General features: G+C 36.2%; 1 protein-coding gene across 3 annotated transcripts in view; it reads left to right on the top strand.

The window, feature by feature from the left end:
• The window catches only part of LOC114660252 (ataxin 7-like 1), a 124,198-nt gene that overhangs the window by 99,795 nt on the left and 5,879 nt on the right, over positions 1-18,524 (top strand). For all 3 annotated transcript variants that reach the window (XM_028812839.2, XM_051931038.1, XM_051931042.1), the window contains 5 exons: positions 1,136-1,218; positions 2,311-2,564; positions 2,944-3,136; positions 5,051-5,172; positions 8,441-9,344. In XM_028812839.2, the coding sequence (XP_028668672.1) occupies positions 1,136-1,218; positions 2,311-2,564; positions 2,944-3,136; positions 5,051-5,172; positions 8,441-9,344 (1,556 nt within the window). The remainder of the gene's footprint in view (positions 1-1,135; positions 1,219-2,310; positions 2,565-2,943; positions 3,137-5,050; positions 5,173-8,440; positions 9,345-18,524) is intronic.

Raw genomic sequence — 18,524 nt, 5'->3', positions numbered from 1 at the left:
TGGCTGAGAAGCTATCCAGCTTACTTTTCTCTGTCTCTCTTGCGCTGACTATCTGTGATCCTGACGTATGGGGATTGAGCAGGGGGGCTGTTTGCACACCTAGACGATACGGACGCTCGTCTAAAAATGCTGAAAGATTATCTTCACGTTGCTATCTTTTGTAAAGCTGATTCCTGAAAAGACATGCTGCACAGTGCTTCACATACTTAAAAGCTCGAAGGGCACGTATTGATTTTTGACTGAAAAACAAACTCTGTCTCTCTCCCTCTTCCTGCTCCTGACGGAGGGGGTGTGAGCTGCCGCCTTCAACAGCTTTGTGCCGCGGTGCTTCGCATACTTAAAAGCCAAACAGACATATTGATTTGTTTGCTTCACTCCTTTGAAGAGGAAGATATGTTTGCATTCTTTTAATTGTGAGACGGATCTGTCATCTCTGTCTTGTCATGGAGCACAGTTTAAACTTTTGAAAAAGAGACAAATGTTTGTTTGCAGTGTTTGAATAACGTTCCTGTCTCTCTACAACCTCCTGTGTTTCTGCGCAAATCTGTGACCCAAGCATGACAATATAAAAATAACCATATAAACATATGGTTTCTACTTCGCAGATTTTCTTATTTCGCGGGTGGCTCTGGAACGCAACCCCCGCGATGGATGTATAAGCCGGATTTATGTATAAGCCGATATTCTATTTTTTCATTTTCACAACTTTTTTCCTTAGATAAGCTGCGGCTTATAGACAAGAACTTAGGGTACTATTATTTGTATCATGATTATTGTACTTTTTACACTTCAGAATTTGTACTTTTAGTGTTTAGCATGTTTTATAGTAGAAAGATGAGATTTAATAAAAATGTAATTTTTCAAGCCAAAAAATGCAACACTTTTTTAAAATGTTTCTTTGAGGAAAAAACACAACTCTAAGGAGATTGAGGTTTTTAGAGACATGCTTTTGTTTATTTAGAATATTTTAGAGAAAGAGCATTCCTTATTTTCTATAGTTTGTTAAGAAGTATTTCTTTTGATTTTATATATTTATTTTAGTTAACTATTGAGTATATCAGTATGTGTTCATTCTGTATAATGTTGAAATCAGGTAACAACTCATGTTTTTTTATTTCATATATATTTTTTGTAGAAAGAGAATTTGATCCAAACAAACACTGTGGAGTGTTGGATCCTGAAACAAAGAAACCATGCACAAGGTCACTTACATGCAAGGTATAATAACAAAAATGAACATTTCTGTTTTCTGTTTTCAGGATGGCACAGTGGTTCCTATCATGGCTGGTTTGTGTCCTTGTGAAGTGTGAAACAGCTGATTGCACCTAGGTTAACTGGCAAACTCATGTTGGTACATTTGATTGTTAGAGTGGAAACTGATTATTAATACTGTTGAGAAAGGCTCCAGTTTCATTGCAGTTCTAGATTAGATTAAGAAGATTTTAGAATGTTATGCTTTTCTATTTTCTATATTTATTTGTATTTAGTAATGGCTGATAACATAGCTGTACGAATTCTATCATAAATAAATTAAAAATAGAAATTTAACTGTTACAAATTTTTGCCAAAGCAAGATTAGATTTTTGTATATTCTTTGTATGATATCATTGGCAAATTACAAAGCCTTTTGTAGACTTCATCATACATCTCATAATCAGTTCTAAAAGTGTTAAAAAATGGTGAAAATCGCTGGATGTTAAATCGGTACAAAAACAACTACAAAAATACAAATTAAGTCTTTTAGTACCCTGCTTATAGTTGGGATCTAGCTCCAGTAATTTTCCCTTTTTCTAACCTGGAAACAAGATATGGATAACAACACTTTTTAAAGAAATAATATTTTCATAGTTTCAATACAGTACTAACTGACAATGAAATAAAAGCGAATCCACCATTGGCAAAAATGCATTATTCTATTTATAGATAATGTAGAAAACCCAACACTCCATTTAAAATTAAGGCTCAATTTAATAATTATAAATGCAAAAACCCAAAGAGAAAAATGTAAAGAAAACAGAACAAAAGCTAGGTGTGAGACACGAGTGAAAAACACCCAAAAATGTAAAAGCAGTTCATAGTCCCAATATACAGTTTAACTGCTGAAATCTAAAACCTCATGATTAAACTCCGCACATAAACCAAAGCATTCTTACAAAGTACTGTACAGTTGAATTATCAAAAAATGTTTTACACAATACACCTTGTAAGGAGTCTCTAGACAGCACCCCTTTGCTATGCTCTGTCTTAATGCTATGTTTTATATCCATGAAAGAAAAATTACATGGTTACTCACATGTATTTACTCCTCAGACTCATTCACTGACTTACCGGCGAGCAGTTCCTGGTCGAAAGAAACAGTTTGACATACTCTTGGCAGAACACAAAGCACGAACAAAGGAAAAAGAGCCTGTGAAATGTAAGGAACATCAAGGGACAAGAGAATTAAATCACAATCAATCTATACATTCTCAAGAACCTATAACTGGGCTTGCAGTGAACTATGTCCCGGAGAATAAATCAACTTCTCCAGCAAAATCCAAGCTGTCCAATCCTAATCACTGTCGGTAAGGGTATCCCAAAGCTACAAATATGTATTTGTTAAAACCTTATATATTTGTAGAAACAAACCTTAATTTTATTCTTCTGCAGATGAATACAGGAATGCTATGCTTACTAGATATTTATCATTTTACAAGAAACAGTTTGCAATAATAAGCTATGCCAGAAACAGTAATAACAGCATAATATGTTGTTAGAATTGTTAAATTGGGTGGACATTCATAAATGATTATGTTTGTGGTAACCGCTGATTTAGAAATTATGGTTCTTTGCTAATATTAAACAAAATTGCTAGATTGTTTTTACTTCAGCCTCTGTAAAGGAAAACCTACATAAAAAAAGAAACCCAGTACTTATTTATTTATTTATTTATTTATTTTTTAGAACTTCACTTACTGGAAGTTTCAGCATTATCAAGTGTTCTGCTTCTAGTGGGATGGTTCAAGACTTGATCTTGTCAACTGTTGAAGGAGATGTAGAAAATCATTTGTCAAGTGATGAAGGAGATTTGGATAGCACTGAAGATGCAGACAAAATAGACTGTCATTTCTCAGGATGTCACCCACGGCCCTTGGCAGTATGGTGCTTTAATTGAATTTTATTTAGAAAAAAAGAATATGTAGATAAAGTGTTAACTCTGTAAGGTCAAAGAAGCATTGAGAATAGTAAATGTAGATAAACCCTGGAAGTTGTTTAATCATCACTATCATGGAGAAGTACCTGTGAGGTGTGACCTTTTATGCACACTACTTTAGGATGTACAGTACCCAACACTGAGCTGGCATGCAATTGATTTGATATTCTTTGCCCAGTTGTGACTGCTTTCTGATACTAAAGAGGTATTGTCTACATAATAGATAAATGAATCTTATTTAATATTGCATATTTGTCTATTTTTAAAGAAACAATTATATATTGCTATTTTATATAACTAGGGTAAATCAATTCTGAAATGTGTGTTTTGTGTAAGTAGCATCATGTCAACATTTCCAACAAGTCATTGTAGAGAAAAGCCAAGCAAAATGACACCTTTTATTGGCTAACTAGAAAGATTACAATATGCAAGCTTTCGAGGCAACTCAGGCCCCTTCTTCAGGCAAGATGTAATCACATAATACATCTTGCCTGAAGAAGGGGCCTGAGTTGCCTCGAAAGCTTGCATATTGTAATCTTTCTAGTTAGCCAATAAAAGGTTTCATTTTGCTTGGCTTTTCTCTACATTCATAATGGCTAACACGGTACAACACCCTAGTACAACAAGTCATTGGAAAAGTAGGATGTTTACTTCATCAATTGTGCAATAATTTTTTTTTTTTTTAAGCAAATGGTTTTTAATATTGTGAGTGACATTTTATTAACTCCTCTTAAAAGAGATTTAACTTGCAAGTAGCTAGCTAGATAGACTAGAGTGAAGCAGTAATTAGAGGAAACCCAGTTTGACAACTTGTCAGATGCATCTATGTTGTGAAGGTTTCCATCTTTACATTTTCCAAATTTGTGAAAACTAACTTGGAGGATGCATATAGCCCATGTATATTTGCTAGTTAGCGAAATCTAAAAGTAGCGTGTGAGGTATGTAGTGGTGATTAACATAGCCAGATTATGAATCAGCAGAAATGTCACATGAAATGTTAAAAATGAATAATAGATAAATAACAGAACACAACATATGAGCTCTCAATGTTATCAAATAATTTTATACACTAATGAAACACGGACCTCCTGTCCTCAAATAAACGAGAATTGAAAGTTTTCCTGTCATTTATGTCATGTGAACACATGTAGGATCACACAAAATCACTCTAACGAGGTTGCCACAGCTGTTTTTTGGTCAGACATGTATCTTGATCGCTTGGCCATTGTTTTCGTGCCAGCTATGTCTTGCAGCTGTACATTGCTTGGTAACGGAGGTGCACGACCTGCATCTCTGCTTGCTGTGAGAAGGAGTCAAAGGCCAGTTTCGGGACTACCATGATCTGAATGTGCAGTCTGTGGGTTGTGTAGCATGTGTCACAGCACAGGCCGTCGATTAAGACCAAGATCAAGCTTCAAGGACTAAGGGTGAACATGTTTTTGTGAAACAGACAGTCAACCCTTAGCATTTTATATATATATATATAGATTATTAGCACAAAATTTCACATGCAGCCAGTATTTTTCAGATATTTCTTAATGAAATGAAGTGTGTTTTTCATGCATCAAACTTTTTCCTGAAAGTTTTAAATCAGAATATAATCTTTTTTGCTAGATGATGGTTTACTGTACAGGTTTCCTTTGGTACAGAACAATTTATTCAGAATGTTACTTAGTGATTTATTCTTATCACAATTGTGATTCTTTATCATCTAAAATCAATTTAATGCAGAGTAGGAGATAAACATTAGGCGGGACAAATTAGTGCTTGGGTTTGAGAATGGTGTCATGTGGTAACTGTGCTTAATTTTGGACTTTTCCACAGGAGTAACAGTCTTGTTTCTTTTTTCTCTTACAGATATGCAGTTTTGGTAGTCGCCTCTTGGGACGAGGTTATTATGTGTTTGACAGGCGGTGGGATCATTTGCGCTTAGCCCTTAATTCAATGATAGAAAAACATCTAAATTCACAAATGTGGAAGTATGTATACCTTTATAATTCTAAGGGTTGAATTAAAGTTCTGGAAAAAGAAAATGTTTTTATGTGATTTCTGGAATTAAAGCTTGATTTGTGTTTAGATATACACTGTATGTACTGTATGAAGGATGACATATATTGATGCTTATTCAAAAAGCATTCATTTAGTATTCATACCATTTTTTTTGTCAATTACGCTAACTATATTCAGGAATACACAGTAAATACGTATCCTTCTTGTATTTTACAAATATATTTGGCCCAATCAATTCAGTTGTCTTTCACCAGATGTAAACTCCAAATGGCCTCTCTAGAGAGTTTGTTACCAGTGCATGAAATATATTATATTTATGAGTAGTACTTAGAAATTCATTGCACTCTAATAGCACTGTTTGGTAACAGACATTGCCAGGGTTAGGAATAATTAAATGGTTAGTTTTGATGCATTTTAATATAATACATCAACAAGCCTTTCATTTAAAAAATGGATATAATTGCAGCTTCATTTGAGATATGAGACCACAGGGAAAAAAAAATTCTTCAGATATGTAAAACCGAGCTGAGCCTGCTGCTACGTAACCTTCAGTTTTACTGCTAGGTTGCAAATTTACATGCTATGACATTATAAAAGGGAGCAGACAGAAGCAGACTTCTGCTCACTAAGTTAGACAATACAGGTACTCCTCACTTTACGATCGAGTTCCGTTCCGACGACTACGTCGTTAAGCGAATTGGTCGATAAGCGAGGAGCTTGCGCTGGGAATATAGGATCGTTGTAAAATTATAAAATTATATAAAATTATGCAACAAACTTCAAATTTATTCATAAAAAGACATGCATATGTACATATTATCATTTGTAAATGATTCTGTCGATTTTTCGCCTTCACGTGCCTTCAAAGTCTCAAAGATACTGCGTGCCATAGCTTGAATTATTAAAAGGCTTATCGGCATATTATTTTGCATCTGGTTGTCAAACCAGATCACCAATAATTTCTCCATCTCATTAATTAGACCTTTTCGCTGCCTAGTTATTATGGCTTTAAATCCTGTCGATGATTTCACCGCCTCTTTCACTCTAACTTTATCCTTTAAAATCGTTGAAATTGTCGAATGTGCCAATTTCAAGTCACATGCTATTTCATCCATCCATCCATCCTCTTCCGCTTATCCGAGATCGGGTCGCGGGGGCAGCAGCTTGAGCAGAGATGCCCAGACTTCCCTCTCCCCGGCCACTTCTTCTAACTCTTCCGGGAGAATCCCAAGGCGTTCCCAGGCCAGCTGAGAGACATAGTCCCTCCAGCGTGTCCTGGGTCTTCCCCGGGGCCTCCTCCCGGAACACTTCACCAGGGAGGCGTCCTGGAGGCATCCTGATCAGCTGCCCGAGCCATGTCATCTGACTCCTCTCGATGCAGAGGAGCAGCGGCTCTACTCTGAGCCCCTCCCGGATGACTGAGCTTCTCACCCTATCTTTAAGGGAAAGCCCAGACACCATATGGAGGAAACTCATTTCAGCCGCTTGTATTCACGATCTCGTTCTTTCGGTCACTACCCATAGCTCATGACCATAGGTGAGGGTAGGAACGTAGATCGACTGGTAAATTGAGAGCTTTGCCTTGTGGCTCAGCTCCTTTTTCACCACGACAGACCGATGCAGAGCCCGCATCACTGCGGATGCCGCACCGATCCGCCTGTTGATCTCCCGCTCTATTTTTCCCTCACTCGTGAACAAGATCCTGAGATACTTGAACTCCTCCACTTGGGGCAGGATCCCGTTTTACCAGCTTCGTAGTCTTGTATGATTTTTATTTTCATTTCAAGGTCGATAGCTTTCCTTCGTTTCTTAAGGTTACACAGTGACTGATTGTAGGAATGAAACTGACTGAAAAAGCGCATAGCAAGCCTATAGTACGTTCAGTAAGCATGTCACCATTCGCCACTGACCAACACTCAAGCTGAGAAAGGGGATTCCCCGAATTGCAGGTCGAAACTCAATTGGTCGTAAGTGCGAGTGGTCGTTTAGCAAATAGGTTGTAAAGTGAGGAGTACCTATAACGTGAAATCTACCACTAAAGATTCCCTTTTTTTCTCACCATTAATAACCCCCAACTAAGAAAAAAAAAACACCTGGTGGCTTAACATTCTCTTGGAACAAGGTAACAGTACAGGGCACAGATAAAGGTTGAAATGTTACTGTCAATTGCACCCTTATAAGATTACAATACATAATAAAGAATACACTCAGTATCTGAAGCTGACAAACCTATTTCTCGGCTCTAAACAACCGTGCCATAAATGCATCATGTCCTCATAATTTACTACGTGTAAGTCAAAGACTTGAGTAAAAGAAAATGGGATAATTTTTTTTTTCCAATCTTTATAACTGTGATACAGATGCAATGTCAAAAAATATACCACTGTTTTCAAAAGAGAGCACCTGAGACAATTTAAGAAGATGATCTTTCATTTACATTTTCTTATAATGAGTGGAAATCAGCACTAGATGAAACACACTCTTCCTCTATCTGTGTGATAGGTGGACTACATTAACTCAAAATACTATACTGTATCTGACATATTTTTCTTTAGTGAAATTATTCAAAATTTATCCAGGTTCAGACCCAGCTTGTGACAGATATTGTCAGGCACCTGCTTAACTAGCTGTCATGTTTTATAAATGTCGAATGCTCTCAGACCTTATTAAAATAAAGTCTTTGGTTATTTATCAGATGGCCTTGGGTCCACATTAATCCCTAATTCCAATAGGACATCTCTGCTTAACAAAATTCTCTTTTTGTTAAGTTATACATTACTGCTAACATCCCATCATATCTTGACCTACTAGAAGACTGTACTTACATTTACAGTATTTAAGAAACTTTCATGAGGAACAATTCAGATGTTCTTTATAATAAGTCAGGAATTTATCAGTAATGGTCTAAACTGAACACACAGAACCATCGCTAACCTTTTGGATATTTCAGTATCTTTAAATGATTGTTTCATGCCAAGTTTAAATTGGTATTAGTGTGTGTATCTGATCTGGTTTGTGTACAGTTTCATAATTTATGCCTTACTGATTTGTAATTTATGTATTGTAATATAGTCAGTTAAAAAAAGAATTCAACCTTGCATATCTTAGCTTATACTTCTATTCTCAGAAGAGCAATCAGTTTTCTGTTATCTTTTTGTTATAGTGTGAGAGATACTAATTAAATGAGTTGTGATTTGTAGTCTGTTGTTTAAGGTGTGTTTCTTATTGTTTTTTTAGGAAGATACCCCCAGCAGCAGACAGTCCTATAACATCACCTGCTTTGCATATAACAGCAACCTATCCTGCTCTTCAAGCTTTTAGCAGTCCAAATGCAGTTTATCTGTCTTCCTCAGTGGTCAATTCAAGTATCACATCGTCATATGTCATGACAACCCCAATCCTATCATCATCATCATCCTTTGCAAATACCTCTGACATCAATTCTATACTGTCTTACAGCACAGCTTTTTCCCAAGGAACTGCATCATTTAGTATTGTGAAGCCGACAGCTCACACTGGAGCTTCCCAATCATATGGTAAACAATCTCGAACAAAGACCAGCAAAACATCAAAGGTCAAAGACATTTCTTCTGAAACAGTCAGCAGCTCTTTAGGAAACAAAAAGAAGAAACCACAAGCTTCTGTTTCATCACCATTGTGCACATCTTCAGTGTTACCATATTCCCGGTCACACAAGAAAAATTATGTTTTAAATCCTCGTTCTCTGATCAACACTTCTCAGACCAATTCTTCCTTCCATGGTGTGTCTGTGCATGAAAGCAAGAATGGGACAAACTCACTTAGTGCCAAATCTGAGCCCTCAGGATGGACAGCATTGTCTGGCAATTTAATTGATTCTTCAAAACATGTAAGCACAGTGGTAAACAGTATTGACTCGACACTTTCTGTAGCTCCCCAGACATGTCACTCTGGGGAGTATGCCCTTACTGCACATAAAGCATTACCTTCAGGCCCAATTCCTTTTGACAAATCAGATGGGAAAAAGCGAAAAAACTCCAGCCCAAACTACAAGTCTAGTAAAATAACTAAAATGCCCGGTATGAACAATGTTCATAGAAAGAACACTGCAAACCATTTGTCTGTGGTGACTGAATCTCCAAACAGTTCTCTCCTCAGGCAGGTAAGTTCGAACTTCCTTCCTGATTTTCTTTCTCCTTTCACTTAAGAAATTGCCTCTTATTTAAAGTGAAATTAAATAATCTGTCATAAGCAAAAAATTACTTACAAACTGAAAATAATTTATTCTCACCTTCTGTTTATTTCTCTGTCCAAACGCCTGGTCATCCTTCTGCTTTAGCAATAACATTTGCTTTAATTTACCTCACAGCTCAATGATTTCCAGGTAAAGATCACAAGGACTAAGCCAAGACCTTCAGTATTTTCAGGGGTCAGTGATGAACCTGTTATGTCTCAGAAACAGCTACAGCCCTGAGCTCGGGTTTAGTATGGTGGGTTCTGGACTATACATTCTGTTAAAAAGGCAACACTGCTTTTCACTACTTTCCCATTAATGCTGTCCCCTAATAGCATGGAGGAGTTGGCTTGACTGTCTTTCACATTTCTTGGGTTTTTCTTATCCACAAATTGTAGCTGAAGAAAAACTTGACATCTGTAGCTCTTGCTTCCCCATTTTTTACTGTTCATTATGTATCGGTGTACAAAGCTGTGCTCTGACCACCAGTGGTGGCTCCTCTCTCATTCCATAAGCCTTAGCTTAAGCCACTTCGGATCCTGGTAAAGCCTTGTAGTCAGGTGATCCTCCATATTATCTATTAATCTCTAATTAGCTCATCTCATGTATTCAAATATATTTGCCTTTATTATTTATTTTTTTATGCTAGATGCCAAGTTGTTTTCTCTACACCTCTGGTGTGGTTTCCTTAAGATTACCATTGTAAATGATTAAGTTTGCACATTCTTTTTTCTTTTATCTAAAAATATGAAATCCAAAAAAGTAAGATTATTTTTTTTTACTTTAGTGTTTGCCATTATAGTCTACTGTCTGTTCATAAGTGTCTAGGAAGGATGTGAATTAAAAAAATAATGCTGTGAATGGCATAATGTATTGGAGTTAGTTTCAGAATATTTTTTTTCTTGTGTAAAACCAATAATTAGTTCACGTTCTCAATGAACAATGCCCCTAGGTGCAACTCAGTGGCAATTGGCAGTCAGAAACCCAATCACTAATATACATTATATACACCTTTGCCAAACTTTGCATCGCTTTTGGAAAAATCCTTTGTAAAATGTCAAATGTTAAAAGAGTCAGTTAATCTAAAAATGCTCAACCTAAACATTTGATTAAATATGTCTTTTACATTAATGCTACCCATTTAGCAATACTCTTCCAGAGGTCTGCATTATAATGGTAGAAACTACATTGCAAGCTTCTATGTAATTGGCTGGTATCATGGCAGTTTAGGTCTAAAAAAAAAAAAAGGGGGGGGGTGTCAGTCACAAAGGCTGAATCTCAAAGTGGCAGTAAAAATAAGTGCTGTGGCTATTTTCCTGTTGTGAGGAATGAAAATCTTGCCAATTATGGGGATTTCCTACCAGTGTGTGCTTAAACCTGACTCGCTCTCTCTTTGTAATCAGTCACCATGTGAGCTTGGCCTTGTCTAATATGATTTTGCAAATCAGTGACTTTAACTGCATCATCCAGGCCCAAAAATGGCTATGTCTAAAGGATTGTGGACTACCCTAGCTGATAACAGCCTGAAAACTAGGAACTTAAAACGCAATGAGGCATATTTCCTTTAATGCATATTCATGCATGAGTCATTTAACTTTAAATGTATCTTTTTAAACTAGCATACAGGAAGCTCCAGCAGGCATTCTCTGCTTTAATGTCTTGACCACATTAAACACTTTATGACATACAGCAAAAGATGACAGTTTCCAGTGGGTTTTGGTGGCTAAATTGAGAGCTCTCCATACAAAGCAGAATATACTAACAACAGAATTGGCAACCATAATACTTTAAAACTTATAAAAAAGAGGTAAAAAACAAGCAAACAATAATATGGAAAGGAAGTTTCTGGAGCTGCAACTGGGAGAGTGATTATGAGCAGCGGGTTGTCAGCGCTCAAGGGAAATAACTTTCCCCATTGTAGCCTGACTTTGTATCAGTTGTGTGTGCCATGGCATGCAAGAAAGTGTAAGTGTATCCAGTAGTTCTACTGTCTAATTTTCTTTACTGCACTTAGTACAGTAGCAAGTTTCTGAGAAAGCAGTCATGGTAAGGTAACTAAATGGCACTCTAGGTATAGGATAAAAGGTTCTGAGGGTGTACTTCAAACCTGCACAAATGTCTTTTATCTTTTACATTTTTTTCTATAGATTGGCAATTAGCTCTCCAAATTTTGATCAAAACTTATTACAAATTATGTCAACACATGCACGACAAGTACTGTTTTCTGGACCAAAACTTAATTAAAACCATATACCCACATGGCTGGAAACCAACAAGGCTTCCCTGAAATAAACTTTAAAAGGTGAAGCAGTATAAGATCTCAGCCACTTAAAACTTGATAAACATGTAACGAGATGTTAGCAAAGACTGCTTCTAATTCCTCAACCAAAACAATGTATACATTCACAAACTGGACAGTGGCTCCTCTGGTTTACAGTTCAGGGAGAGCCATTTCAATTCTGCACACTTCTATTTGGCTTGGCAACATCCCCATTCATCTACATGTAAATAATGTCAGCCTTTGGAAAGCAACTCTGCAGGTGATGTATTCATTTACGTGAAAACACAACTGGCTGCTGCAGGATCTGTAACAATAATATTCCCATGCAAAATGACGGACAGACATATGTTAATTGCAAAAATGAAAAATGTTTCATATAATATTATTGTTAATGAGCGACGCTTACAAGGCTGATGTAAACAAACCCCCTGCATGGTCAGTGTAATTAGATGTGAAGACTAATTCATTATTGGTATGCCATTTTAAAGCTGTAATATATTGTAGCTTTCTTTAAAATTAAAATCTTTAATGAAGCCAGACATTGTACATGGTAAAGACATGGTGAGGTTAAATAGTAGCAACTATTGGCATCAGTGTCAGAAATGTTCAGAGGCATCTCAAGCATTGAATTATAGAAGTCGGAGTTTCAGTTGAATTATGAAAATACCAGGCAGTGGAACATATGAAAGGAGAAGGCAAGAACAACCGCCAGGAGACCAGCAAAAGTTTCAGAAATCTTGAAATTTCAAGAAAAACTGTGAGACAAAAACAGGATTGAAAAAGCAAGAATAAAATAAAAAAGAAAGGTGATCTTAAGTCAAAGGCCAGATCACTAGGTTGGGTTTCTTAACCTAACTACTCTACTACAAATTACTTTTTTTATTTCAGAAAGGGTTCAACAATAGGATGCTAGGAACTGTGCACCACCATGTTTTATGAGTGGCGAAGATGAAACACCCCATCATGTGACCAGTAACAGGCATTGTGACCATAAACAACATGGCCACAGCCATGCAAAATAGTCACAAAATGGCAGCATCAATTAGCCCTCTTCACAACATTTGAAAGTGATGCATCGATTCATAAAGCCAGCAATAAATTGTGCCTATTCCACTTCTCCACTTTCACTTCCAGTGTTCGATTTTTGCACTGTAAGAAGTATTGCTGAAAAGCACTACACAGCAAAGTAATAAAAATGAGCAAAGGCTATAACATTTTCTTGGAGGAATTCCTTTATAATTGCCAATTTGAGTTTAGTAATGTTCTTCCTTTCTTGTCAACTTTCTTTATAACTTTGGTATGCTAACAGTTTCAGTTAACCTGTTTTTTATATGTAATGTTAACTTGCTCCTTGTTGACAGATATCAATATATTGTAATCTGGAATAAACAAGGTGAGTTAGCTTCAATCTTACAAAAAATCTGTATTTGATCCATGTTTACCTGGCAACCATCTATCTTTGCATAGAAGAAAAGCTTTTTCATTTTTGTTGCATGTGAGTTATTAGGTTCCTGACATGAAATGCGCATACATATGGCATTTGTGGTTCATATTGTTTGTCTGAAAAAAATAATCACATTGCATTTACGTTAAGTTCTTCGAACTGACCAGGAGCAGGTGCCATTGCATAGTTATGTTCCAGTGCCAGTTGTCATTAAATACTTTCAGGAGGGCTGTCTCAATACCATGAAAATGCCCAAAGCCAGATTGGTAGATCTCAAATAAACTGTTGGGGTTAAGATGATCAACCAATTGATTACAAATAATTATTTCTAATATTTAGCCAGAAATAGCAATTGGGAAGTCGGGCTAAAATTAGTTAACACTCCAGGATCTTAATCTGCCTTTTTTTTTTAGACAATGTCTACATGTTTTAAAAATGAGGGTACAACCCCCTTACTAATAGAAACATTGATAATAGTTAACAAAAACCCAGAACATTGAAAGCTTCAAGTAACATCAGGAGGAATGAAAGTAAGTTTATGTGTGTCAATAGTAATTTTTAGCTGTGAAATTGAAACATCGAACGATTCCAAGGCAATGCCATGATTAAGACGTAACCTGCTGGAAAAATACCAGAGCAAATTATATCAATTTTGCTTTTATATTTTTATTTTATTAATTGTCATTGTAATCATTCCATACAAACAGATCAATTTATAACCCAACAAAATTGAAGACAAATCAAACCCCACCCTGAGAAGGAGAGCTTAGCTAAAGGAAAATTGCTTAAGGCTTTTTAATAAGGCAACATTAAACAAAAGAAAGGGAGAAGTAAATATATATGTAAATAAGAGATGGAGAAGGGAGTTAAATGCAGTAATAGTTATTTCTCTTATTCTAAAATAATATTGATTAAATCCTGCCAGGTTTTGAAAAAATTTTGTACAGATCCTCTAACTGAGAATTTGATTTTTTCCAATTTCAAATAATATAAAACATCGGTTTCCCACTGACTTATAAGAGGAGAATTAGGATTCTTCCAATTTAACAAAATAAGTCTGCGTGCCAAAAGTGTAGTGAATGCAATCACCGTTTGCTTGTCCTTCTCCAATTCAAGTCCATCTGGAAGAACACCGAACACAGCTGTTAATGGGTTAGGAGGGATTGTGATACCAAGGCTGTCTGAAAGGCACTTAAAAATTTTTGTCCAAAATGATGTTAGTTTGGTGCAGGCCCAGAACATGTGACCTAGTGAGGCAGGAGCTTGGTTGCAGCGTTTGCAGGTTGGATCCTGCCCTGGAAACATTTTGGACAGTTTTAAGCGAGACAGATGAGCTTGATATATAATTTTTAGTTGAATAATTCTATGCTTTGCGCATATAGAACTCGAGTGAATTCTCTGCTTTGCTACCTTCCAATCCTTTTCTGATATATTGATTAAGAGATCTTCTTCCCAATGTCCTCTTGGATCTTTGAAAGGTAGGGACTCTAATAAGATTTTATATATTGCGGAAATAGTGTTTATTTCCTCGAAATTGAGCAGTATTTTTTCCAGCAATGTGGAGGGTGCAAGGTGGGGGAAATCGGGCAATTTCTGTTTAACAAAATTTCTAATTTGAAGATAGTAAAAGAAATGTGTAGCTGGGAGGTTGAATTTTGAACGTAATTGTTCAAAAGATGTAAATATGTTGTCTATATAAAGATCTCTGAGCATTTTAATCCCAAAACTTTTCCAGGTATTAAAAACTGGATATACTTGCGAAGGTTGAAAGAGGTGGTTCTCTTGCAGAGGTGCCACTGATAAAAGATTTTCCATCTTAAAATGCTTTCTAATTTGGTTCCATATTCTGAGTGAGTAAAGCACAATTGGGTTATTAGTATATTTGCGATAACTTTCATTTATTGGAGAGCAGAGCAGGGAATATAAAGAAGTACTACAGGATTTTACTTCTATTGCGGACCAAGCCTGTGTATGTTCATTTATTTGTGTCTAGGTTTTTATGGCTTGTATGTTTGCTGCCCAGTAATAAAACTGAAAATTAGGTAAAGCCATGCCACCTTCTGCCTGAGGTCTTTGTAGGGTCGCTCTTCGGATACGTGGGTGTTTTGAGTTCCAAATGAATGAGGTTATTGTTGAATCTAACTGTTTAAAAAACGATTTATTGATATATATTGGAATGTTATGAAATAAAAAGAGAAGTTTAGGTAGGATATTCATCTTAACAATGTTAATTCTTCCGTCTAGAGTGAGATGAAGGGTTGACCATCTATGCAAGTCTTGCTTAATTTTTTCCATACAGACGCCGAAATTTTGTTGATAAAGAGCTTTATGTTTACTTGTGATATTTATCCCTAGGTATTTAAACTGATCTGCTATGCTAAAAGGTAGGGTGTCTAATCTAATATTATATGCTTGTGAATTCACTGGAAAGAGTATACTTTTATTCAGATTAATTCTAAGACCAGATATCTTTTGAAATTCTGTTAGTGCTGTTAAAACAGCAGGGACAGTGTTATATTATATCAATTTTGCTGACAAAGAATGAAAGAAACTGCTCACATGAAAGAACACTACTATGTAATCCCATCTCTGAATGGGGATTAATAGCTGTATTAATTGCATTAATTAGACCCTAAGTTTATTAGAATGAGAGGATACCAAATCAGTGAAGTGATCATGTTTAGATTTCTTAACTGCATCCTGGAAGTTGAACAGAGAAGCCCTAAAAATCAGCTTAAATACAGTCAACCTATCTTTCTTCCAATGACTATCAGCAGTTCTACAGCCGTGGTGCAGCTGCTGTGTAGTTTTTCATTAAGCCATGGAGCAGGTCTTCCCTTATTGCAGCATTACTTGAGGGAAGCGATTGAGTCTAAAATCATTTTATATGATGAATTTAAAGCTAAGACAGAATTGTCAATAATATCACACTGGGCTAGTATATGAAGACTGGAGAATCTGGTTATAAAATCAAATATAATAGAAGAATTTAAAAATTTAAATTGGGCACAGCTTATAGTAGTAATGTCAACAGTAATACAAATCCATAGTTAGAGAAATATGATCAGTAAAAGGAACATCACATTTATCAATATTATTAACTAAAATACCACGTGTAAGAACGAGATCAAGGGTGTGACTGAGAGAATGAGTTGGAGCATTACTATACTGGATAAAATCAAATGAGTCCAATAATGATAAAAAGTCATTAACCAAAGGTTTAGATCAACAACAAACGTGTATGTTAAAATCACCAACACTAAGTGCTTTATTATAGGAGAATATAATATCAGCCGGGAGTTCAAAGAATTCAGAAATGAACGTATCAGTAATTACAGGAGGCTTATAAACCACACCACACAGCAACAAGGAAGCGCTAGACACTTTGAAAAGTTGCAGTTCAAAGCTACTAAATGGAGCCCATATAAGGCTCTGACAGAATAACATACTTTTAAAAACAGTGGCAATGCCCCCAAAATGAGACAGAGGAGTTCACAAATGAATAACCTGGTGGTACCAAGTCAGTAAAACATGAGGAGTGACCATTAACAATCTGTGTCTCAGTGATGAAAGAGATGTCCCGTTTCTTTGAGGTAATAAAGTCTTGGAGGATAAGAGTTTTATTAGACACTGATCTCACCTTCAGGAGAGCAGCCTTGATAGACATTGAAAAGCTTGTTGCAGGATGGGCTCCAATGAACTTGCGAAGATTAGTTGCATTTACTCCCCTAGAACACACAGGGAAAGAGTGATTCAGCCTGGAGATGCATAAATTAAATACAGTATCCCGTGCCCAAGGGCCAGGGTCAACATTCTGTGCAGAAGGGGATGGGTCAAAGACTAGACTCAGGCATCGAGAATCCAAGCCCGGTGATGAAAAATTGAGCTGGTGTTGTTTAACAGCAAAGTTGGCATGCGTTCCGCATTGGCATGTCTCACTCATACAGGTATATTCCAGCGTCCAGGTAAAGAAGTCAGGAGATGAATAAAAGAAGGGTGGAGGTTCAAATGAAAGTCCCATCAGAAGAAGAAAATTGAGAAAATAGCATACTGGAAAAGGTGTTAAACAAAGAAACACGATCACAGGACAGTAGCCGCTGGGATAAACTACACATAAAGATGAAATAAAAACATAAATTAACAAGACAAGCAGATGGCTAGCCACACCTGTTGGCACCATCTTTATGAAAAAAAAATGGGGGTGGGTATGATCTGGGGGAGGTAGTTTGACTTGATTGTATGGAATGTTACATGCTTTTAATAAATTCAGTAAATGGACTCCTGAAGCAATACACTTTGGACAGAGAAGTCAGTGTGAAGTTATTTTCCCTTAATGACAGATGTTATCATGTTTATTGTATCATTGCAATCATTCATCCTCCCGAGTTTATGGAACTGATGCTGGCCTTTTCAGACATTTCATTACCACTGTGAATAAAAACTCACTACAGTTGTTTATCCATGTTCATTTTTTACATAGTGCCAATTATACTAACCTTACTACGGTAATTAATTTTAGCAAATGAGCAGTGCAGATCCTCAAATGCAGCACAACTTGAAGTATGCCACATCTGTACTGATGTGGTTCACTTAAAACAGTCAAAAGTCCAGCTCATCTCATACACATGGAGGTTTAACAAACCAGTAGAGATTTAACTGAAGACTTTTCATGTTGAGACTAACTACTTGTCTACTTTCAGACATTACATACATCCCACAAAAACACCTTCATCCAGAGTGAGCCATCAATTCTAATCCCTCTAGCATTTTAATGACAACATTGTGAGAAGAGCTAGGTCTCAATCTGAAATGCATAAAGCTTTAAATGTGACATTTAATTACTCTTGTTAACACAGTCTTGCTTGGAAGAGAACAGGGAAACGGGCCAGCTTGATTATTCTGCTAAAAGAGTTGAAGTATTGTCTGAATCTGCAGATAATTATTCTTTCCAAGCACTGTTCTGAGTAACATTCTTCTCCTTTATCTATCACATTGTAGTGGCTACTGCTTATTGTCTCCAGTATCTCTAATAAAAAACTGATTAGCTTATGCTTATGCTCATCAGTGGATAGTCATTATGAGACGGACTATCTTTATCAAAAAGATAATTGTTTAGCTTTTTAAATGTTGAACGAATGAAATGAAACAGTCAGTACTGGTAGCTGTTTGATGATGTGCTGTGTATGTGAACACTGCTGTAAGAGATGGTGTGTATTAAGTATTGCTTGTACTGTAGATTACGATAGTGCATTTTGTGTGTTGTGTGTAGAATGGCTTGAAAGAGTACCTAAATTCTTATATGGTTTTATTTTGTTTCTTTATACTGTAGATAATGAGGATTTAGGTATCCTTTATAGATGATATTTTTAAGTAGCAGAACAAG

Source organism: Erpetoichthys calabaricus, chromosome 1 (assembly GCF_900747795.2).
Source record: "Erpetoichthys calabaricus chromosome 1, fErpCal1.3, whole genome shotgun sequence".
Taxonomy (NCBI): Eukaryota; Metazoa; Chordata; class Cladistia; order Polypteriformes; family Polypteridae; genus Erpetoichthys; species Erpetoichthys calabaricus.
Note: the sequence above shows the minus strand (reverse complement) of the source record. Positions and strands in the feature narration are given on the sequence as shown.